The 23,875-nt window shown below is 27.5% G+C and overlaps 3 protein-coding genes across 4 annotated transcripts; 1 reads left to right on the top strand and 2 right to left on the bottom strand.

Annotated features, from left to right (window-relative positions):
- Window positions 1-138: 138 nt before the first annotated feature.
- LOC127284100 (histone H2B) lies at window positions 139-614 on the bottom strand. The gene has a single exon (XM_051309397.1). It carries the CDS (start codon window positions 549-551, stop codon window positions 180-182), a length of 372 nt encoding a protein of 123 aa, XP_051165354.1. The 5' UTR covers window positions 552-614; the 3' UTR covers window positions 139-179.
- Window positions 615-2,522: 1,908 nt separating this feature from the next.
- On the top strand, window positions 2,523-2,980 carry LOC127284098 (histone H2A). Its single transcript, XM_051309395.1, has one exon. It carries the CDS (start codon window positions 2,563-2,565, stop codon window positions 2,935-2,937), a length of 375 nt encoding a protein of 124 aa, XP_051165352.1. The 5' UTR covers window positions 2,523-2,562; the 3' UTR covers window positions 2,938-2,980.
- Window positions 2,981-3,220: 240 nt separating this feature from the next.
- On the bottom strand, window positions 3,221-23,531 carry LOC127284077 (mediator of RNA polymerase II transcription subunit 14). 2 transcript variants are annotated; one of them, XM_051309370.1, is made up of 24 exons: window positions 23,411-23,531; window positions 22,644-22,879; window positions 22,313-22,445; window positions 21,989-22,162; window positions 19,350-19,475; window positions 19,077-19,256; window positions 18,662-18,855; window positions 18,435-18,552; window positions 18,116-18,257; window positions 17,816-18,020; window positions 17,477-17,636; window positions 16,258-16,465; window positions 15,698-15,906; window positions 15,352-15,598; window positions 15,086-15,229; window positions 14,565-14,881; window positions 14,272-14,466; window positions 13,670-13,924; window positions 13,275-13,521; window positions 12,696-13,066; window positions 11,403-11,561; window positions 10,923-11,192; window positions 10,571-10,831; window positions 3,221-4,916 (listed from the first exon to the last, which is right to left on the bottom strand). In XM_051309370.1, the coding sequence occupies exons 2-24, from the start codon at window positions 22,790-22,792 to the stop codon at window positions 4,749-4,751; spliced, it is 4,632 nt and encodes a 1,543-aa protein (XP_051165327.1). In that variant the 5' UTR covers window positions 22,793-22,879; window positions 23,411-23,531; the 3' UTR covers window positions 3,221-4,748. The 2 variants fall into 2 exon arrangements, with proteins under 2 accessions (XP_051165327.1, XP_051165328.1); XM_051309371.1 differs by having other exon boundaries at window positions 15,698-15,873.
- Between the last annotated feature and the right edge of the window lie 344 nt (window positions 23,532-23,875).

Here is a 23,875-nt window from a genome sequence, read left to right as displayed (position 1 = left end):
TTTTTTCATAATTTTGTATAAAAATGTAGCAATAATGCGGTCACTAAAACTTCATTTCAAATATGGCGAATTTCTTTAATTGAATAACCTATAATGTCAAAGATAAAATTAAATCCTTCGTAAAAAAATTTGTTGGCCCTGAAAAGGGCCGATTGTTTTGCTGGAGAGAAGATCAAGATTTACTTTGAGCTGGTGTACTTGGTCACAGCCTTGGTGCCTTCAGAGACGGCGTGCTTGGCGAGTTCACCAGGAAGGAGAAGTCTGACAGCGGTTTGGATTTCCCGGGAGGTGATGGTGGACCTCTTGTTGTAGTGGGCCAAGCGGGAAGATTCGGCAGCGATACGTTCAAAGATGTCGTTGACGAAGCTGTTCATGATGCTCATGGCCTTGCTGGAGACTCCAGTGTCGGGATGAACTTGTTTCAACACCTTGTAGATGTAGATGGCATAGCTTTCCTTCCTCTTGCGCTTCTTTTTCTTGTCAGTCTTGGTGATATTTTTTTGAGCCTTGCCGGCTTTTTTCACAGCTTTGCCACTTGCTTTAGGAGGCATTTTCGATTTTCAGAGAGAGAAACAGTACGTCTGAACTCAACGAGAATACAGAGTGAAATGATGAAAAAACTTGACTTGAAAATATCTTTATTATCAAATAAAATAACATTTATACATAATACAGTTAATGTCTTAAAATATACAAGGACTCTATCTTTACAATATCTGCCTTTAGTTGTTTTATTCTAATAATATTTTATTATAAATTTTAAAGGATGCTAACATATCATATATTATAAAATTTTTTATCAGTAAAAATTTTTAATAAAAACCTGATTAATTAGAAAAGTAATAAATAACCTTAAACTAAAAACTATAAACTATAAACTATTTACAACAATAACAACTTATATACTAAAAATTTACTAGGCCATATTTTAAAATTGTGATTATTGTAATAAATGCTGTATAAGCTTATACTTTATTTTAAAAGGTGCTTCGGTATATTTAAGTTTACCAACATCTTTTAAAATATCTAATTTATTTATTTGATTTTCAAAAAAGTTTTTTGTTAAGTTATATATTTGATCTTTGATCATAGGCACTTTAAGAGTATCATGTAAAATTTTTATATTAGTGCTTAGTTTGGCATTTAAGGTCATTCTAAGGCATTTATTTTGAATTTTTTGAATTTTTTTGATATTACTGACACAAGTATTACCCCATATGGGAGCGACGTACAAAGCTATTGGTCTGATTATGATTTTATAAGTCATTAATTTATTATGTTGGCTCATTTTACTTTTATGATTCATAATATGATATAAATTATTTAGTGTCATAAAGACTTTAGATCTTATTGAGTTTACGTGTTTTGTATAAGATAACTTAGAATCTAAAATTGCGCCTAAATATTTTGCTTGTTTTGTCGGTATTATTTCTTCGTCGTACATTGTTGGATTTATAAATTTATCATCACCGTCATTATGTGAAAAAATTACAAGTTCAGTCTTGTTAGTATTAATTTTAATTTTCCATCTCGCAAAATATTTTTCTAATTCGAAGACATAGTTTTGGAGTCTCTTTAAAGCTATTCTTTTTCTCCTAGACGCAGTATAAACAGCTGTATCATCAGCAAATAACGCAATTTTAACATTGTTACTTTTTGGAATGTCATTGATATAATATAAAAACAATACTGGTCCAAGGATAGATCCTTGTGGTACTCCCGCAGCTATATTCTTTTCTTCCGAGCTTTCATTATTAATTTCTACAATAAATTTTCTATTTTTTAAATAGTTATCTATAATTTTAATCAGGTACAAAGGTATATTATAATTATTTAATTTATAAATAAGTCCTTTGCACCAAACTGTGTCAAAGGCTTTTTCTATATCTAAGAATAGAGCTGCGGTACTATGCTTAATATTAAATTTGGTTGAAATAAAATCTGTGAATCTAGCTAATTGTTGAGCTGTGGAATGATCTTTTCTAAAGCCAAATTGCTCAGGTATAAGTTGTTTATTTTCATTTTCAAAAGTTTTTAATCTATTCAATAAAATTGATTCAAAAGTTTTACTTATTGTGGGAAGCAAGCTAATAGGTCTATAACTTTTAGGATCATTTTTTGGTTTACCTGGCTTATAAATAGGTAAAATTTTGGCTGTTTTCCACACCTCTGGAAAGTAGCTAAATTTTAAGCAGGAATTGAAAATATACGTCAGTTGGACTAGTGCTTTTTTAGGTAAGTATTTTAAAATTATATTTTGAAATCCATCAATACCTGGAGCTTTTTTAGGTTTAAATTTGTTTATTATTTGCTTGATTTCCAAAGGTGTTGATGAAAAAAATTTGAAAATCCGTCCTTTTACGTTCTTCCCCTGAACCATCCAAGCATGTGATTGGTGCGTGCACTCAGTGTGAATGCCCACCACTCATTGCACTGAGGGAGGGGGAATAGTGGTGGGGGACCCTAATGGAAGAACGTAAATAGGCGATTTTGACGAAAATTTTGTATTATTCAACCAACTATTGAGTTGTTCGTTTCGTTGTAACTAAACTAAATCGAAAAATGTCAGGACGTGGAAAAGGAGGCAAAGTCAAGGGAAAGTCAAAGACTCGTTCCAACAGAGCTGGACTTCAATTCCCAGTTGGTCGTATCCATCGTCTCTTACGCAAGGGAAACTACGCTGAGCGAGTTGGTGCTGGAGCTCCAGTCTACCTCGCAGCAGTAATGGAATACTTGGCTGCTGAAGTTTTGGAATTGGCAGGAAATGCCGCTCGCGACAACAAGAAGACCAGAATCATCCCCCGTCATCTCCAACTTGCCATCAGGAATGACGAGGAATTGAACAAACTTCTATCTGGAGTCACCATCGCTCAGGGTGGTGTTCTTCCCAACATCCAGGCTGTTCTTTTGCCCAAGAAGACCGAAAAGAAAGCTTAAATTTCTACCCACATCCTCTCGAAAACAATCGGCCCTTTTCAGGGCCAACAAATATTTTTACGTGTGAATATTGAGTTCCTTGCATTATATTTTGTATTAATTGATCTTTTAAATTATAAATTTATTTTTATTATTTTGAAGAATTTCATTTTAATAAAATAAGAAAATTTAATTTATGGAATTCAATTGTTATATTTTTGATTTACTTTTATGTAAGTCGTAAATCGGAATTTCGTCCAAAACCGAAAGGTGTGGACTATAGATAAATAAAAAAAATAATAAATAGAACCATAGGTTTAAGTTTTTATTAATAACACTATAAATGTTAGATGACATTTGAATTTTATTCTGACACATGGACTTTCTTTTTACTAGTTTTTTCAAAGGAATTAGTATTATAAAATGACGTACAGGAATTTTTTTTTGATACTGGAAATGTAAGGGAATTTTATGTACATATTAAAATTTTTATACTTACATTTTTCTTATAACCTTAAATTTACAGGATTTTTTTTTATAAGTATAATTAAAATTAACAGAAAAAAATTCTCAGTAGGACATCTCAAATTTAAAAAATTTTAAATTTTTCCAAAAATCCGAACTTGAGTGTAAAAAATTTATATGAATAATTTTCAACTTTTTATTAAACTTAGTATCTACAGGTTTTAGGGTTCTCTGATTTACAAATTTATAAAATAAGTCATTTATTTTATGTTATTATTATTATTATTTCAGTAGTTTTTTCATATATCAGAAAATTTGTAGTTAAAAAGAAAACTAACCTAACCTTGTCTTTCTCATCTGCTTATATAATATAGACTTAGAAACAAATTTTAAATAAAAATATATAATCGATTAAAACATTTCTTATTACTAAAATTTTATTAAATTGTGAATTACAAAACACATACATGTAAGTATATGTTATCGGTCTCTTAAATAAAAATCTTTTGATTCCACAAGAAATAAAATGAGATTTTTGCGCATATCAAAGAATATATCATCTACATTATACTCAAATATATTTACAATAAATTTCCAGTGTACAACGATATTTTTGTAGTTCATTAAAAGCTACATTGCATAGAAGTAGGAATTTATAAATTCATAAATTCCCTTTATTTTTTTTTTTTTGCAAAATTTCAATTACATTCAAATACTGTGCCGTATTTTTTCTACTCGAAAAATAAAATACAACTTATTAATCATTGGCGTGACACATATGCATAATAATCCTTTACACAATTCAAATAGTATCACAGTCTTAAGATTAAACGATAGTCTCTTCCTTTGCATCTAAATTATTAACATTTTACATTTGAAATATATACACAATAATATATATATATATTTCAAAAAGAACTTAAGAAATATTTCAAGTTCGTTTTTATATGTAAAGATTAACAAAAATTTCCTGCAGATAATAAAAAATAGAATCCATTGAAATTCCATTATTGAATATGAAAATTAGTCTTTTTATCAAACAAACACGAACCTTGGCTCATTGATCAAAAACAATAAATAGTTAAACGAGAACAAAATAAAAATTAATTTTTATATCTCTCTCTCTCTCTCTCACTTTCTTTCTAGATTCAGTCGAGACTTGAATACTTATTTAAAATATCAAGTATGTATTTTGGACCGCGAGTATTTCATTCCAAGATTGTGAAAAAATATAAATATACATATTATACTCTCCTAATATAATTATTCCCAATGCGATTTTGTGTATTTGAAAGAAACACTTTTTAATTGATCCAAGAAGGATTAGTGTTTTGTACACAGACGGGATTAGGAGAGTAAAGCAAATCCTATTGAGGCGGTCCACCCATCATGCCCATTGGTGGCATTCCTTGAATTCCATAAGGACCTTGCGGTGGTCCTTGACCTCCCGACATTGGTGAATGTAATTGCATTGCCGGACTTTGAATTTGTTGTGTCGATGTCACTTGTCCACCTCCCATTGATCCTACGACTTGCTGCAAGAAAAAAAAATTATTACATTTTAATTATTACACGGTGCTACAAAAAAAATTTTTTTTTCATATACAGTCAATCCTCCACAATGACGGATCTGTCTAAAATTTCCCCTTCTCTCATCCTTTACTTTGACGTGTGCCTACGTCATAATCCCCCACTACTTTTCCAGGGCTGTCCCTGTACATATTTTGTTTGAAACAAACTGGGGGACATTTCGTAGTAAAATTTAATAAACCTTCTTTATTAAAACATACTAATTATTAAGGCCAGGTGCAACTCGTCAAATGTAAACAAACATGAAAATGTACATAATTATTGACAAATTTGCGACAGCCTTTTTTTAAATAGAAAATAAAAATTGTTCTTTTTCTATGTGAAAATGGAAAATTCATATATAAAACTACAGCCTGACACCGTATTTGACTAATAATATGAATAATATTAATAATTATAATAAAATGAAAATTACACGGAAACAACAATTTTTAAGGTTACGAAAAATTAACTATTTGAGTATATCTGAGGCACGGACGTTGAGAACCTAGGTGGGAGAAATAGTGTCTATCTATCTATGATCTCTAATAGATTTTTTAGGTGATTGCATTTTGTAATCTATACCTTTGAGGTCTAATAATGTATATAGTTGTTATTTCATATGAATTGACTTAGTAATTAGAAAATTTAATAAAGGTCCAGGTCTAGTAATTCTACCATTCGTGGACGCCGACTTTTTGGAAGGCAGTCTTCAGGGTTGTAATTGACGGATTCTCGGATGTATTTATTGTCATGTTGCTCAGCTTTTTGAAATAACTTGATCGCTATTTCTTTTCCAAATTTGTGAATGCTTGATAAGTTGAGGTCTTTATGTAGTTGTATATTTGTTACAAACCAGGGTGCTTCAGTTATGGTTCTGAGTATTTTATTTTGAATGACATGTAGTTTGTTAATGTGAGTTTTTATCGCAGAAATCCAAGTACCAATATTGTGGGTGTAGGCTGGTCGAATAACTGATAGATAAATCATTCTTTTATGATTTATACTAAGGTAAGGATTTCTGAGAAGAGGACCTAGCTTTTGTAGTGCAATGAAGCCAATTTTCTTCATTTCTGTTGTATGATGATTCCAGATGAGTCTTTTGTCTATGTGTAGTCCCAGGTATTTTGCAGAATTTTCCCAAGAAATTTCACTGTCTATTACTTCTATTTTGTCAGGAGGTAGTTTGATTCGGTTAGTGTATAAAACAGTTTGTGTTTTGTCTTTGTTAATGGTAATTTTCCATTTGGTAAACCAGTTGATAAAGTTGTTTAAGTTTTGTTGTAGTTTCTCAATGGCTAACTTGGGGCTGCGAGATTGTGATATTATGGCAGTGTCATCCGCAAATAGAGCTGTATGTGAATAAATTTCATTTTCTTGAGGGAAATCATGCGTATATATGTTGTAAAGTATGGGTCCAAGAACAGAACCTTGCGGAACTCCAGATTCTATAGGTTTTCTGGATGAAATGCTGCTGCCAAGTTTAACCTTAAAACTTCTCTCCAGCAGGAATGAGCGTATTATTTTAATGATATTTGTGGAGACGTTTGCTTTTTTCATTTTGAAAATAATTCCTTCATGCCAAACTTTATCAAAAGCCTTGGCCACATCTAGGTATGCTACAGCAGTGCTTTGTTTAAGATAGAACCCCTTATGGATAAGTTCCATGATGCGGAGTGTCTGCAAGTTTGTTGAGTGTGCTTTCCGAAAACCAAATTGTTCAGGTGGGATTAGTTGCAAATCATCTATTTGTTCAAGTAATCTCGAGAGTATCAGTCGTTCTAGTGAGAAATAGTGTGGAAAGGGGTAAAAGACCTAGTCTCTGTCCTCTGGTGGGGGTATAATTTTAGAATTTTACCCTTTCCAAGATGTGACCATCCAATTGCTCAACTCTTTCTCCCACCAAGGTTTACAACGTCCGTGCCTCAGATATACTCAAATGGTTTTTTTCCCGTAATATAATGGGGTTTTTGAATTATTCTACCTTTTTACCCAAACAAAGAATATATAAATATTATTAAATATATAAACTTTAATAAAATAAAGAAACATTCAGATAAGTTACTTAAAATAACAAGCGCTGAATATATATCTTAGAATTAAGAAATTTTTGTATAACTTTAATGTACAACTCTCAATGATAAATAAATATGGTTTTCAAAGTCAAAGTCAAGTTTTTTCGTAATCTTGACCAATTTGACTTTAGAAAAGATCACTCCACAGCTCAACAATTAGCTAGATTCACAGATTATATTTCAACCAAATTTAATATTAAGCATAGTACCGCAGCTCTATTCTTAGATATAGAAAAAGCCTTTGACACAGTTTGGTGCAAAGGACTTATTTATAAATTAAATACTTATAATATACCTTTGTACCTGATTAAAATTATAGATAACTATTTAAAAAATAGAAAATTTATTGGAGAAATTAATAATGAAAGCTCGGAAGAAAAGAATATAGCTGCGGGAGTACCACAAGGATCTATCCTTGGACCAGTATTGTTTTTATATTATATCAATGACATTCCAAAAAGTAACAATGTTAAAATTGCGTTATTTGCTGATGATACAACTGTTTATACTGCGTCTAGGAGAAAAAGAATAGCTTTAAAGAGACTCTAAAACTATGTCTTCGAATTAGAAAAATATTTTGCGAGATGGAAAATTAAAATTAATACTAACAAGACTGAACTTGTAATTTTTTCTCATAATGACGGTGATGATAAATTTATAAATCCAACAATGTACGACGAAGAAATAATACCGACAAAACAAGCAAAATATTAAGGCGCAATTTTAGATTCTAAGTTATCTTATACAAAACACGTAAACTCAATAAGATCTAAAGTCTTTATGACACTAAATGATTTATACCATATAATGAATCATAAGAGTAAAATGAGCCAACGTAATAAATTAATGACATATAAAATAGTAATAAGACCCATAGCATTGTACGTCGCTCCCATATGGGGTAATACTTGTATTAGTAATATCAACAAAATTCAAAATAAATGCCTTAGAATGACTTTAAATGCCAAACTAAGCACTGAAAAAGGCGTGTGGCGCGCGTCGCTAATTTTTCGACAAGAGGGTGAAGGCGTATGGCGCTCATCTTCTGTCAACCATGGGTTCAGAAAAGAAGAGGAAAAAACTCTTGGATAGTGCTGATGGCTCTTTCCAATCTTATAATAAATTTGGAGTTCTGGATGAGATCAGTGACAGTGACTCCAGTTCTGAAGAAGAAATGATTACTGAAGATAGAAGTACTAAAATTGCGATAAGGAGAAGAAGAAGACTGGGAAACTTCCTCCTATAACAATAACTGACAAAATAGTCAGTTACTCGGATTGTATCAGTTCAATTAACTCTGCCTGTAAAAGTGAAAAAACAAAAATTTACTATTCTTCAAATCAAATTAAAGTGTTCACTGACAATGCCATTGACTATGAAGCCTTATTGAAAGCGTTAGGAAACAGCAAGATTGCTTTCCATACCTACTGCCCCAAATGGTTAAGATCTAAGCACTTAATCATTAAAGGACTACCAAATCTTTCGATTGAAGAAATAACTGAAGATCTAAGAAGTCAAAATGTAAACATTACTAGTATACATATTCTCAAGAAGAAGGATGCACCTGCTGACTTGAACCCGATCTTCAAAATCACTCTGGACCACAGGGCTGACTTGAAAAAAGTATGGCCAATTAAATACATATGCAGGATCAAAATTCGATGGGAAAAATATAAAAACTCCAGAAAAGCTACACAGTGTTATAGGTGCCAAAAATTTGGACATGGCACCAAGTTCTGTATGAACAAACCGAGGTGTGTCAAGTGTGACAAATCTCATCTTACTGCTGATTGCATCAAAACCAAAGAAGAACCAGCTATCTGTGCAAACTGTAAAGGACCACATACAGCTAATTATTCAAAGTGTCCGGAATATATCAACTTATATATATCTTTATGACACTAAACGATTTATACCATATAATGAATCACAAGAGTAAAATGAGCCAACGTAATAAATTAATGACATATAAAATAGTAATAAGACCCATAGCATTGTACGTCGCTCCCATATGGGGTAATACTTGTATTAGTAATATCAACAAAATTCAAAATAAATGCCTTAGAATGACTTTAAATGTCAAACTAAGCACTAAAATCACAATTTTACACGTCCCTATGATCAAAGATCAAATATATAATTTAACAAAAAACTTTTTTGAAAACCAAACAAATAAACTAGATATATTAAAAGATGTTGGTAAACTTAAATATACCGAAGCACCTTTTAAAATAAAGTATAAACTTATACAGCATCTCTTACAATAATTACAAATATCAAAATATGGCCTAGTAAATTTTTAGTATATAAGTTGTTATTGTTGTAAATAGTTTATAGTTTTTAGTTTAAGGTTATTTATTACTTTTCTAATTAATCAGGTTTTTACTAAAAAATTTTACTGATAAAAAATCTTATAATATATGTTATGTTAGCATCCTTTAAAAATTTATAATAAAATATTTTTACAGTAAAACTACTAAAGGTAGATATTGTTAAGATAGAGTCCTTGTATATTTTAAGTTATAAATAAGTACTATGTATAAATGTTATTTTATTTGATAATAAAGATATTTTCATGTCAAAAAAAAGTCGTAATCAACCGAGACTTGTATGGATGAAAAAATCTTATTGTTTTAAAAGAAATGATTACTGCAATTTATGTATGGAGACTTTGAACGAAAAGAATTATATTTTGCATATTTTAATAGAATGTAGGGCACTAATAGAAGAATTGAGGTTATGTTTTTGTTTATTAACAGCAGTTAATTTGCAATATTGTAAGTCACGACTTTACACTACACTACACGATCGTTATACATTTTTTAATCTATTGTAGACGCAGCCACAAGAAAATAAGAACACAAAAAACAAGTTGTAAATTCAGATGTTCATTACATGAACATTTTGCTTCCTCTTTACGATCAGCAAAAAAATTTGCTTCCTCGTGGAGAAAGCAAAATTTTATTGCCAAAATGTCAATTTTTGATTTTTTAACTTTCATTAATTCTTTAAATTTACTTCAAATGTATACTTTATATATATCGATCGATTCGTCTTGACGTAAGGAAAACGATTTTATTATATATAACCTTAAATTTTTCTATTTAAAAATTTTTTCGATTAAAACAAAATTTTTGGAAAAAAGACGATAAAATTTTTTTTTTGGGATATTTTTCAAAATCCTTTGGTCAGATTTGAGATATTAATATGATAAATGAGCCTACCAAATTTTATCTAAATCCATTAAAACCTGTTAAAGTTATCTTCTAAACAAAAAAGGGATCGACACACACACACACATACATCCGGACAATTGATTAGGATCTCATATAACATGTTTCTATAAAGAAAAAAATTTGTTTCCGCCACTTTGAAAAGTTTTATAAATGAAAGGACTACAAAGCTTCCTCCACGAGGAAGCAAAATTGACAATTTTTGTTGTTATTTTTTCACTTTTTTTTTTTTTTTTTTAATCAAAAAATTTAGTAAAAGAAATATATTATTTTGTGGGATTTTATTTGCAAAAAATATTTAAATCAACTTACTTGAGTAAGCACTGGGGGTTCTGAGGGTAGAGTGAGACTAGCGAGAAGATCTCTAACAGCTGGGAAAATTGAGCATTCCGAATGAATTGTAGTGTATTCAGCGAATCTTTTTAAATGCATCGATGCAGCGCTTATCCATGGACCACCAGCGTCTCTCTTCTCAGCGAGACTCAATAAATTTGTAGTCAGATCGTAAACCAATGGTAATACCAATGAAGGTGGCTCACCTTGATAAGGTACTCCAATTCTCGTTATTTGTAACTGAAAATGTAAGCACAAAAATTATTTTCCTATTTTGGAATAATGATAAAAATTAACTTTATTGAAAAAGAAAAAAAAACAAAATACTCACGAAGAAAAGAACACGATTTTTACAAATTAAAACCGAAGCAGTGCCAATTGGAATGAGAGGCAGTGCAGATGGTGGTACTCTCAAACACCATTGAACCGACCATTTTAATTGTTGTTGTTGCACCAATGACGGTACCAATTCAAGTTTCATTATTTGAATAAAGTCTTTGAGTATATTAAATGGTAAATTTAACATTTTTCCAAATCCATTCAAGGCATTTGGTTTATAAGGCGGAGCTGCTGCTCGAGTATCGAAGAATTTCTCCAGAATCTACAGTAAACAATAAAAATCAATAATTATTTTTCATTTTTTTTTTAAATAAAAAAAACAAAAAATTTTCTAATTTTCCAATATTTTTATATTGTAAACAATGTATTTTATAAATATTTGCTTTATTTTTTAAAACCGTTTTTTAAAAATTAATTTTATAATTACAAGGCATTATAAAATTGATATTTTTTAAAATTGATTTTCTCTCACCTGTAACTCTTCAAGAGTCCATTGATCTTTGTGTTCAACAACAGGTTGAACTTTAATGTGCAGTGATTGTAAATGTTGTGGATTTAATCCAACTCTACATTGCAATGTATCCACTTTAAAATGCACAACACCTGGTTCTGTACTATTGATAATTGTTAGCTGCAATAAAAAAAAAAAATTCCAATTTATCGAGAAGTAAAAAATATAATTTTATGGTATTTTTTTACTCTTTTGCTTTCTTACGACTTGAATAAATTTTTTTTTTTACTATATTTACTACTATTTTACAAAAAATTTTTTTTAATATTTCACAGAACTGTTTTTGAGAAAATCGAATTTTTAAGTTAAAAAAAATTTAATTTTTCGTTTTTTATGTGAAACAAATGTGTATTATAACAGTAAAGAAATAAACCATTTAAGTAAACAAAAAGTCAAAAATTAAAGGAAAAGTAGAGAATTTTAGGAATTTACAAAACAAAAAAAAAAATTTTAATTCTGAAACTAGAAAAAAATTTTGCAATAAAAATTGAGAATTTAGGACATTTTTTCATTTACCACAATTAAAAAGTTTATTAAATAAACAACGTTTCGGTAACAACTGTTACCATCATTAAGTTTACAATTTATTTATTTATCTAAACCTGATAAGGGTAACTGCTTTTACTGAAATTTAGTTTATTTAATAAACTTTTTAATTATTTTTTTGGCTAGAAAATAATTTTCTATTCAAAAATAATTGATTTTTAACAATTTTCGAATTTTTTTTCAAAAATCATTAAAACTCTTAAAAAATGATTAAAACTTGCATTTTCTTGTTACATTAAATCAATTTCACTGGAAAATAATTTCTAGCTTAATGGTTTTTTTTTTAAATTGTTCTTTCTTTCTAGCTTTTCCAGAAAATTAAGTAAATTCCTTAACTTCTCTGATCGTTAGAAATTCGGTAAAATTAAATTATTAAATTTAAACAATTATATACAATAAAAATGATTAAAAAATATTAATATAAATAAAATTTTATTTGAATTAAAATTAAATCATTTTTAAATTATTGTAAATAAATAAAAAAAATTCTAGAATTAAATTTAAAAAATAGTATTATGAATATGTTATTAAAATATTTTTTTTTTCTTTAAATTTTAAGTGATTTAATTAAAAAAAAAATTTCTCAAACACGACTCGATGAAATATTTTGAAATTTTTGCAAAATATTCAAGAAAAAAGTGTTCAGATTCAAGATATGGAGAGCACTGTTCATAAGAGGGAAAAAGGAAAAGACAAAAAAAAACTCACGGATTCGTCGGTTTGAATGAAACGTTGTAGTTGTCGTTTCATGTAGACGCAACCGAGGAACCTTTCGAGAGGCGACATATCCGGTCCAGGTAAACCTGAAGGATGACCGGACGGTGCACAAAGTAATTCGAGTGCCTCGTGCGTTAAGAGAGTTGGCACTGCACCGGCCCACGATCTTTGGGGAAGAACTCGTGATAAATGATTAACGGCTTTATGTTCAGCAGCTTGAGGACTGTGTAGAGCAACATGTCCAGGACTTTGGCCGGGACGCGCTGGCGAAGGTCGTGGAACACTCGGTGATCCAGGCCAATTTGACGCCGCCGGTGATGCCATACTCTGTGACGCTGGGAATGGACTTCCATCAATGTGTCCTGTAATTAGGGAAAATATTTCTCTAGAAAATTATTTCTATTCTATTGAAAATTTTTTTATTCAATTAAACAATATTAATTTTTGTTTTACTGTTTCTTTTTTACAATCGTGGATTTTTGAACTATTTTGCAGTTTTTCGATTTTCATTTCAAAAAAAAGAAAGAAATAAATTAAAATTATTGTAAAAAATTGTCTCTTTTAACTTACCAGTTTGCATAAATGAACTTGCAGGTGAATGTCCAACTTGAACGTTACCACAAGGACCAGGTGATGAGGTTGGCATAAGACCTGCGGGACTTGGAACGTGCATTTGATTCAAAGGACTGTTCGCAACTAAACCCGAGCCTGGCGATGGATGAGGCAACATATTTGGAGTATTTGGCGGCAGTGAAGGAGGCGATGCTAAATTAAATGATGTCGCTGGACTACTTCCAAAACTTTGATGTTGACTCGCCTGCAAAAAAAAAAATATTTAGCAAAATTTTAAAATTAAAAAAAGTTTTAAAGTAACTTTTAAAACAACGACAAAAAAACCAATCTTGCATTTCATTTAATTTTCAATTTAAATTGAAAATTTTTTTTAAAATTCAACTTTCTTTTACCTGAGAAATATTTGCAGTATGGGGACTCGCGGGAGTATGAGGATTGCTTCCAGATGGTGGTGTTAATGGCGGATGAAACCTCAAATTATCTCTTTGCTGAGCTGGAGATTGAGGTCCACCTCGATGATGTCCTAAGAAACCAACATTTCCACTTCCTTCACTATCCATTGCCACTGGCGATGGTGGATTATCATCTTCAGATTGCGATCTTCTTCGATAAACCGCACTTTCATCGACGTATTTTGACAAGAAGGTCTACATAAAATTAAAAAAGAAATATATATTTAAAATTAATTTCACCCAAATTCAAATGATCCAGTTGTACAATTTTCAAAAAGAAAAATTATTTGGCTTTTTTTTTTTTTAATGGAAAGAAAACAAAAAGTCAGAAATGGAAGAAAAGTAGAGAATTTTAGGAATTTAAAAAAAAAATTATTTTTAGTATCACAAGGCTGAAAAAAGTAGGTAAATAGTAGCAAACTATAAGAAAAATTGAAAATAGTAGTTTTTTTTTAGTAAATAAATGCGAAACTATATAAGAATGTAAGAAAAGAAAACAAACAGAAAAATAAAAACTTGTTTTTAATAAATTCAAATTTTACCTTCAGTCCCTGAGTTGGCGTGAATTCATCAACAACATTGCTTCGATCAAAACGACTGTAGGCACCATCGCGAAGACTCACAAGTCCTCCACCTCGTAATCTCAATTCCAAACAATACATTCCTAAATATGCAATTCTCACGAGACCCACGCGTTGTGGCATTATTGTAAACGTTTGAACGGGAATTTGTGGTCTCTGTTTTTTTTTTTAAAGCAAAAAAAATAAATGTTTATAAAAAATACAAATTAAACAAACTTACGAAAATTAGAAAAAGATATTTATAAAGAACTTACGGAATTGTGAATGCATAATTGTAAAATCGACGGCAATTTACTAATTGACGTGAGAGGTTGTAATGTTTCATTAAGAATATGAATAATTTGCGCTAAATTTCGTTGTTGATTTAAGTGCGCTTCCAATTGTTCTTTCATAATTGAATGAGCATTCATTGTCGTATTACAAGGACTTTTACCAAATGTCAATTTAAACGCTTTGTCCTTTGTGCTCCATTGAAAAGTGACCGTTGCTCCTCGATTTGCCCCATAAGCTATCACTAATTTACTATAATTGTAGGATTTAATTGTAACCATACTACGCAAATTGTATTTCTCTGAAAAATGAAGAATTCAATTATTTATTTATTATATTTTAAATTATTTTATTCTAGATTGAATTATTTTCTAAATTACATTCATTAAATCAATTATTTTTTATTATCATTCTATACCTAATATATTCTGTATTAAATTTAATGAATTATTTCCTAATAATAATAATTTATTATTTCAATTGGAAAAAAAAAATTCTATTTTACCCATTTTAAAATATTCAGCAAGATCGTGAACAATTGTATACAAATGAACAATTTGGGCCCAATCACTCAAAAGTGAATCGACGGTTCGATTAATATTTTCTGCAGTCAACATATCATACTGAAAATAAACTGGTCTTCGTAGTCCTGAAAAAAAATAGAAAATTTTTAAAACTACTTTGTTTTTATTAAATTTATTATAATAAAAAAATGTTTGAATTAATCGAAAAAGAAAATAAATAAAAAAAAAAAACAAATTAAGGAAATACCTTGTTCCTTTGGATGCGTGCTGGAAAGAGAACTTCCATAGAAAACGAATTCAGCCATCCAAGATTTGGCCATACCTTTTGCCTGAACTCTTATCGCGACACTCAATAATCGTTTAAGAAGTGCATGCCACGCAGAACTTGTAGCAATAGTCGGAGATGGTGCCGGCAATTGAACGAGTTTTAATACTAAAGCCGTGGCATGGGCCTCCACTTGAAGACCTTGATGCGCTATTTCTCTCTTTGTCAGCTAGACAACAGAAAATTAATAAATTAATTAAAAAGATTAATAGATTTTTTTTCGTTTAGCAAATTTAAAAAAAAAAAAAAAAAAAAGAAAAAACATTACCTCCTGTGCCAATGTGACAAATGGAATTCGTTCATCGCAAAATGCCACAACGTGCGCTAATTCAGGAATAAAATAAGCCGGTAATTTTGGTCGTCGATTTTGCGGTGTACCAGTGACGTCAGTACGTCCACCACTTGTGCCACTTCTCCGTTTATTGCTGCCCTTCTCCACCACTTCTGTAATGCACCCCCCATCTTGATCATTATTCCCTAAAAAATTCACCCATTAATCCCCTAAAGAACAGCAGACACCAACCAAACGAATACCAATTCACAATGTTGCCAGATGTTAATTAACAAAATTAATTGCAATTATTATTTAATATAAGTATAAGCGATTTCGAAGAAAATGTTAATTCTTTTTTTTTTGATTAGAAGAAATTAAAGAAGAAGAAGAAGAAGAAGAAGCAAAAGTTGTTAAGGAAGCGTTATTTACAATAATTATTATTTCTTCTACTTGAGAGGGAATTTTTTCTTGTTTTTACATAATTGAGATTTGTGAGAATAAAAAACAATTCAAAAGCAACAATTTTTTTTTTTTTCGTTTTTGTTTCCTCTTACCACTGTCGACACTTGTGAATGGTCCATGAGTTGTAACAAATGTATCAAATTCAATGAGACTTTGAACTTTGAGATACATTTTTGGAATTTCCGCTTCGATACTGTCGTCATGTGGATCGCCGTCAATTGAACTGTGTTTCACCACTGCCATATAGAACGAGCATTCAATTTCACAGGGTGACGTTTCTTTTTCCTTGAAAGTCACGATCTAAAAAACAATTTTCGAAAGTTTTATTTATTTTTTTTTTTCAAGAGTTTACTTTGTAAAATATAGACGATTCCACGTGAAATTTACCAACAACATTTTAAATTCGGATTTAAATATTTTGTTCTTCGTTCTTTACAGAAAAAAAGTGGTATACGTAATTTTTTTTTTATTTTTATAAGTACCTAAAATTTTTGAGTTATGATTTTTTTAAAATCTATGTTTTTCAAGGTTTTTTAAAATTAAACTTATTTTCAATGTCATACAACATTAAAAACTTAAAATTTAGGAATTTTTTCCAAGAAAAAAAAGTATCAGTCGATTTACATTTTTAAAAAAATCAATTTTTTTATTTTAATTAAATTTAATTAGTTAATAAATAACTAATGTTATTAGATATTAAATCCATTTTATTAATTCCACAATTTTAATTAAATAGAACAAATTTCTAAACAGAAAATTCTAAAAACAATTCAATTTTAGAGATTTTATTTAAAAAATTTTTTAAAGAAAAAATTAAAATTATTAGAAATAATTGAACTATGGAAGAATAATAGTTGAAATTTTTGGAAATAATTAAATTTTAGACAATAATTAAATTTTATAGAATTGAAAATAATTTATCAAATAATTTTAGATAACATTATTTTAAAGTAATTTAATTTTTCAAGATTTACAATTCAGTTTTTTGACATTAATTAAACATCAAGTAATTTTTAAATGAATTTTTTGGTGATTTCTATTGCTGAAGAATTTTTAAAAAATTAAAGATAAGAATTAAATTTTCGAATTGAAAAATTTCTTTCAGATAATTGAATTTTCAAAGAAATATTATAAAAATCATTAAAAATAATTAAATTTTAAAAGAGTTATAAATGAAATTATTAAATTTCAGAAAGTTTTAGATGGAAAATTTTAAAAATTTGTGATTTATTTGTGAATAATAAAATTTTGTGAATTGTGAGTTATTAAAAATGTACTATTGTTAGAAAGAAAAAAAAATTAAATACTCACAAGAATAATTGCAGGATGTCTATGTAGTTGAATAAACATTCGATGTTTATTGATTTTCGACATTGGATGATCCGAGTGATATAAAAGTGGTAAACGTTCATGAGGTGTTGCCGGCAAATGTTGCAAAGTTTTTTCACATCTTCTTTGTGTGATCCAGTATCTACGAAAGTAAATTAAAAAACAATAAATAATTAAAATTTCATTTGAAAATCAATTTTTAAATTAATAATTCTTTTTTTTTAATTCACAACATTATTATGTTCAATTATAAAATAAATAAAAATTATAAAGAAAAATTTGGAAAAAATATAAACAAAAAAAAAATGAATATCTACATACCTTAGTTCAGAAATTAAATTCGGAAGACGAGAACGATCCGTATTGAGGGCAATTGTAAGTTCTGGAACGAGAGGCGCGTCATATTGAGGAACGTGACATTGAAGCATTCCCGTGTGTGTATCAACAGTGACCAAAAGTAATTCGGCCCGAAGACAGGGTTGTAAAATTGGAATTGATAAAATTGCCGGAGATCCTGCCAATGTACCTGTTCAAAATATTGACATTGAAAAAATTGTTTGAATTGAAAATCCATCAAATTTGATAATTCGAAATTTCTTAAAAGAACAAAACTAAACTTACATTCAACGTCTTTTAACATAGCTTGAAGTTCCTGCTTCAAATCAAAAAGTCGACTACGTGTTCTCACATAAATCGTATGAACAAGAAGACACTCCATTGAAAGTTGATCCGATCTAATTGCTCTATCAGCTATTTCAGATTCCTGTTGCAAAAAGTAAATAATAATAATAAAAAATAGTACATTTTATAACAGATGACAATAATTAAAAATTATGAAAAATCATTAAAATAGATGGAAAAAGGTGACAAAATCAAAAAAAGATGTTCGAAATAATAAGAAAAAATTGTAATTAAGTAAAAAAAAAAAAAATTTACGAACCTTGCTGCCTAAGGAAGGAACATGAACAACAGCCAATGGCCTTGCTGGATCATGTTGATCAACTTGAATCGTCATTCTGTATCCAAGTTCCGATCGCGGATCTTTACTTGTCAATTCCCTTTAAAAAAAAAGAAAAATTATATAAATTAAAAAAAAAAAATTTTTTCTTCATTTTTAATTTTAAATATTTTACCTTCTGTAATATTATAATAAAAGAGAAAATTTACCTCCAATAGGAAACGGAAAGACATTTTCCAGGTGTATATTCATCCACATGAATATGTTCGTCCAATCGATCACGAATCAATCGCAATGTTTGAGAATAAAGAACTTCCAATTGAAGTGATTGACAGAAGAAATGTAAAATATGATAAACTTCCGAAAGTGGATCTGTACTTTCTGCAAGTCTCGCTTGAACAACCTACATTTAAAAAAAAATTGATAATCTACATAATTCAATTGAAATAATAAAAAATTTAATAAAATTAAAAATAATTAACGTTAAGAAATTTGGTTTTTAAAAACATTCTATTACCTTTATTATATTATAATTTGTATTAATATTATAAAAAATAAAATACATTTTTTTCAAAACAATTTCAGTTATTAATATTGTAAAAAAAAAAGTTTTAAAAAATTCACCTGATGAACGTAACGGGTTTGCAATAAATGAACCAAAGCTTTTCCATCTCCGGTTTCTCGATCAGAGACGAGAATTTCAAGTTCCAATAGACGCCAAGGAACGCCTTGTCCATCGCCCATAACTGTCAAAGAAACGGAAAATTCTTGCTCGACAAGAAAAGTAACTCTTCCAGCATCGATCTACAAAGAATAATTTTTAATTAAAAAAAATGTGAAAAATTAAAATCTCTATGTCTAATTAAATATTTTTCTAAAAGTATGTGAAAAAAATACCTTTAGATTTCTCATTTGTGGAAGTAAATTTCCCGTCACCAATCGATGTTGAATCACTTGATTCAATCTTTGTAGGGTACTCTTCTTTTCTGATAATGTTATTGGATCTGGAGGCACTATTCGCTCCTATTAAACATTGAAAAAAATATTTGTTTTTATTTATTTTTTTTTTTTAATAACTTTAAAAAAATTAATTATTATATTACGAAATTAGGGTTGAAAAAAAAAAATTTTCATTGTAATTTCCCCTAAATTTCAGAACAATATTTTGTGTTTTTCCCTGACATTTTCGAATTTTGTTCCTTTTTAACAAATGTGAATTCTATTTAAAAAATTGTGATAAATAAAAATTATGTTAAACATTGTATAAAGAACAATGCAAATGCTTAAAAAAATTCAATTATATATTTTCAAAAGTTTTAATAAAATTCTTTTTAAAAATTCAATTATTTTCAAAGTATTCCATTAAATTTTACAAAATTTCAATTGCTTACAATTCTTTTAATTCAATATTCTCGAAAAATCAATTGTTTTCAAAAATATAATTTAAAAATTTATAATAATAATAATTGTTATTATTATTATTATTATAACAGGGTGTCTAACAAAGATTGAGAAAAAAATTCTCAGACAATAATAAAATTTTACAGAACTAAAAATAATTTATCAAATATTTTTAGATAACATTTTCTAAAAGTAATTGAATTTTCAAAGATTTACAATTGAGATTTTTAAAATAAATTGAATTTCGAGTGATTTTTAAATTAAAAACTTTTGATGATTTTACTCAAACATTTATTAGAAATTGCAGACAAAAATACAATATAATTTGAAAAATGGTTTCAAATAGTTGAATATTCGAAGAATATTATAAAAATAGTTTAAAATAATTGAATTTCAGGAGAGTTTTAAATTGAAATTATTGAAATGATTAAATTTGAAATTGAAAATTTTGAAAATAATTGAATTTTACTTGATTTTGGATTGAAATTTTTGACGTAGTTGAAGTAAGCAACGTTTATGATAAACGATTTTTAAAGAAATAATTTTTTTAAATGAAAAATTCTATAATTTTTTGTCTAAAAAATATTTCCTGTAGTTTTTATTAATCAACAAATTATAAAAAAAAATTTTTTAGGCAAAAAATTATAGAATTTTTTATTTTAAAAAATTATTTCTTTTTCAAATAGTTTATCATAAACGTTGCTTACTTCAGCTTCGTGAAATATCGAATTTTCTTTTTTACTTTTTTCGATTTTTTTAAGTTTGAGGGTTAAAAATTGTTTTAAGTTAAATTTGGGGAAAAATGTATTTTTTGTATGTTTTTTTTCAATAAATATTGGTATTTAATTGAGAAAATTTCATTTTTTTAAAAAAAATTTTTTTCGTTTTCATAAACGTTGGGTACTTCAGGTACATAGTTTTGAAGATAATTGAAATTCAATTGAAATTTTGGATAATAATTTAATTTTAGTTGATTTTGTATTGAGAATTTTGATAATTAATTTAAAAATTGAAATTTTTGAGAATAATTAAATTTTAGTTGATTTTTGATTAAAAATTTTGATAATAATTAATTTTGAATTGAAATTTTGGATAATTATTGGATTTTAATTGATTTTGAATAGAAATTTTGGGTAATAATTGAATTTTACTTGATTTTGAATTGAAATTTTTGAAGATAATTGAATTTCAATTGAAATTTTGGATAATAATTTAATTTTAGTTGATTTTGGATTGAGAATTTTGATAATTAATTTAAAAATTGAAATTTTTGAGAATAATTAAATTTTAGTTGATTTTGAATTAAAAATTTTGAAAATAATTAAATTTTAAAAAATTTTGAATTGAAAATAATTGAATTTCAATTGAAATTTTAGAAAATAATTGAAGAATTTATTAGAAATTACAGACAAAAAGTGAACTTAAAAATATTTTTAATTGCAAAATGCTTTTAGATAATTGAATTTTCGAAGAATATTATAAAAATCATTAAAAATAATTGAAGCTTTTAGATATAAATTTTTGGAAATAATTGAATTTCAAAAGATTGTGTTAAATTTCAGACAATAATTATTATAATAAGAGAAATTTCTAATGATTTCTGTTGATGAAGAATATATTAGAAATTACATAAAAAAAATTGAATTTCAAAAGTTTTTAATTGCAAAATTCTTTCAGATAATTGAATTTTCAAAGAATATTATAAAAATCATTAAAAATAATTGAAATTTTTGCAAATAATTAAATTTCAAGTGATTTTGAATTAAATTTTTTCAGTAATTTTATTTGCTATTTTTTTTTTAATTATAAACAATTATTAAATTTCATAAAAATTTGAATTAAAAAATAGTTGAAAAATAATTGAATTTCTGATGAATTTCATTAAAATTATTAATAATAATTAATTTAGTGAAGAATTTTAGTTCAAAATTTATTAAATAATTGAAATAAAGATTATCTGAAGAAGATTTGCATTTTATACTAAAAAAATATATTTTAATTAAATTTTTTTTGTTTAAATGTAAAAAAAAGTCGAAATAGTCGCATTTTATTAAAATAAGTCGGAAATAGTCGAAAAAGTCGTATAATCCGAGGCCTAAAATAATTACTATAAAAAATAAGTGTAAAAAACTTACTTTTATACAAGTTGGTAATCGACTATAAGTTCCAGTGGTGAGAACTTCAACGGCAGCGGGAATATGAAAATTTGGAAGTCTCGCGTGAACAAGAGTTTCACGAGCCATTCTCGCCAACATATCAGCAGTATCGACAAAAAGAAGAGATTGTTTATCCAAAAATGCCATTATCCGCTGTAAAATAATTATATTGTTAAAAACAATACGAAATTTAAGTAAAAAACAAAAATATTTTCTTATTCAACTTAGAGAAAATATTCATTGAATTCTTTTATTACTAAACTATTTTATTATGAACAAATTTCTTAAAAAATTCAAACTTACAGCTGATTTGTCGACTTTCGATGCGCTATTGGCCCATTTTACCAAAGCCAAAAGTCGTACAAACAATTGTCTCGTTCTTGCAGCAAAATTGTAAATTTCTATTTTTCTTTCCATATCAGTTTTTCTAGGAAGTCTGCAAAAAATTTATTATTCTAGATAATTTATAATAATATAAATTTTCATTCCAATAGATTTATATATATATATATATATATATATATATATATATGGAATTTTTGTAATTATTTTTGTTTGTAACTAATTTTTTTTCGCTTTTTTTAAATTAAAAAAAAAAATAATAATTTTTCTCAAAAAAAAAAAATTTACTTACAATTCGGCGAGAACAGTGAGCTCATGATAAGTTCGTTGAATAATAAAATCAATTAGCATTCCCAAAGAAATGGAACCACCACGATTTCCCTCCTGTGGTATATTATTTGCCACAGGAGTTTGATGACCTTCCAATGGAACTGGTGACATTTTTATCAAAACTTATTTGCCCGCAACGGGCTCCAAAATTTCTTTATATTAATTAAATCACTTTCAATTAACATAGGTTAAAACATTCTGAAATAATTTATCATGTATACATTATCAAACACTTAAATTATTAAATAACAATATTGTCATATTCAAAGAGCAATATTTTATTTTCTCAATCTTATACAAAAAATATTGAAAAAAATATTAAGATATCAATATATTTTGATAAAAAAAAATACTCAAATTTTGAAAAACAAATTTCAATTAAAAAAATGTATATTATACTATATACAACTTGTAATATAAGAGAAACGAAAGGAAAATCTGTCAGAAAACATAACCTCTAGAAAAATTTTCTAAAATGCAAAAAATACTATAAGATAAATATTTTTGTAAAGTTTATAAATTTATAAAAGTGCAATGAAGAAATATTGTAATTATATATAATGTTTAGACTAATTTTGTGAATATAACTTAAAAATATAATGATTAGGACATATTCAGTCACCGGAAGATGGAAACAAATATTCTCAATAAAAATTTTAATTGTAAAATCGATAGAATAAAATTATAGATAGTTAAAAGGGAAATAATTATTTATTTTATTATATTTACCTGAAGAAGCTTAATTATGTTTTATTGAATACAAAAAGAAACCGATAAACAATCACCCACAATGCCTTGCACATTCACAAACACATAACTTAAGAACTTACACACCCAAAGTGTTGCAACGTTGCCACTGTCAAACAAGAAAATCAGTGTTGCCACTAATACATAATATATTATTTATTATTTTCATATTATAAAGATTTTTCACTTTTTATTCTTATATTTTGTCATCAATTTAATTTTACTGTTAAAAACAATAATATCGAATAAAAAAAACATTTATTTATTGTATTTTCGTTTTTACAATAAACAAATTTTTAAATTTCCCGGTTTTTAAAATTATAAAAGTCATTTTTTGCTTCTGCGCAGTAGTAGCCACATTCTGAAATTTGCGTATTTTAAACATTTTTAATGCTATTTTGGGTAATAAACAATTTTTATAATTAAAAATTATCATCTACAATATTA

Source organism: Leptopilina boulardi, unplaced genomic scaffold (assembly GCF_019393585.1).
Source record: "Leptopilina boulardi isolate dan_hultmark-lab unplaced genomic scaffold, ZJU_Lbou_2.1 LbouV2_318, whole genome shotgun sequence".
NCBI classification, from domain to species: domain Eukaryota; kingdom Metazoa; phylum Arthropoda; class Insecta; order Hymenoptera; family Figitidae; genus Leptopilina; species Leptopilina boulardi.
The sequence above is the reverse complement of the archived record's forward strand: the minus strand, read 5'-3'. Positions and strand labels throughout refer to the sequence as shown.

Coding starts and splice junctions, on each gene's coding strand:
- LOC127284098 (XM_051309395.1), top strand. CDS start 2,563: ATGTCAGGACGTGGAAAAGGAGGCAAAGTCAAGGGAAAGTCAAAGACT.
- LOC127284077 (XM_051309370.1), bottom strand. CDS start 22,792: ATGTCACCAGTTCCATTGGAAGGTCATCAAACTCCTGTGGCAAATAAT. Junction 15,599..15,697: donor TTGTCACATTGGCACAGGAG/GTAATGTTTTTT, acceptor TCTGTTGTCTAG/CTGACAAAGAGAGAAATAGC. Junction 13,067..13,274: donor AAGTTCATTTATGCAAACTG/GTAAGTTAAAAG, acceptor CCCTAATTACAG/GACACATTGATGGAAGTCCA.
- LOC127284100 (XM_051309397.1), bottom strand. CDS start 551: ATGCCTCCTAAAGCAAGTGGCAAAGCTGTGAAAAAAGCCGGCAAGGCT.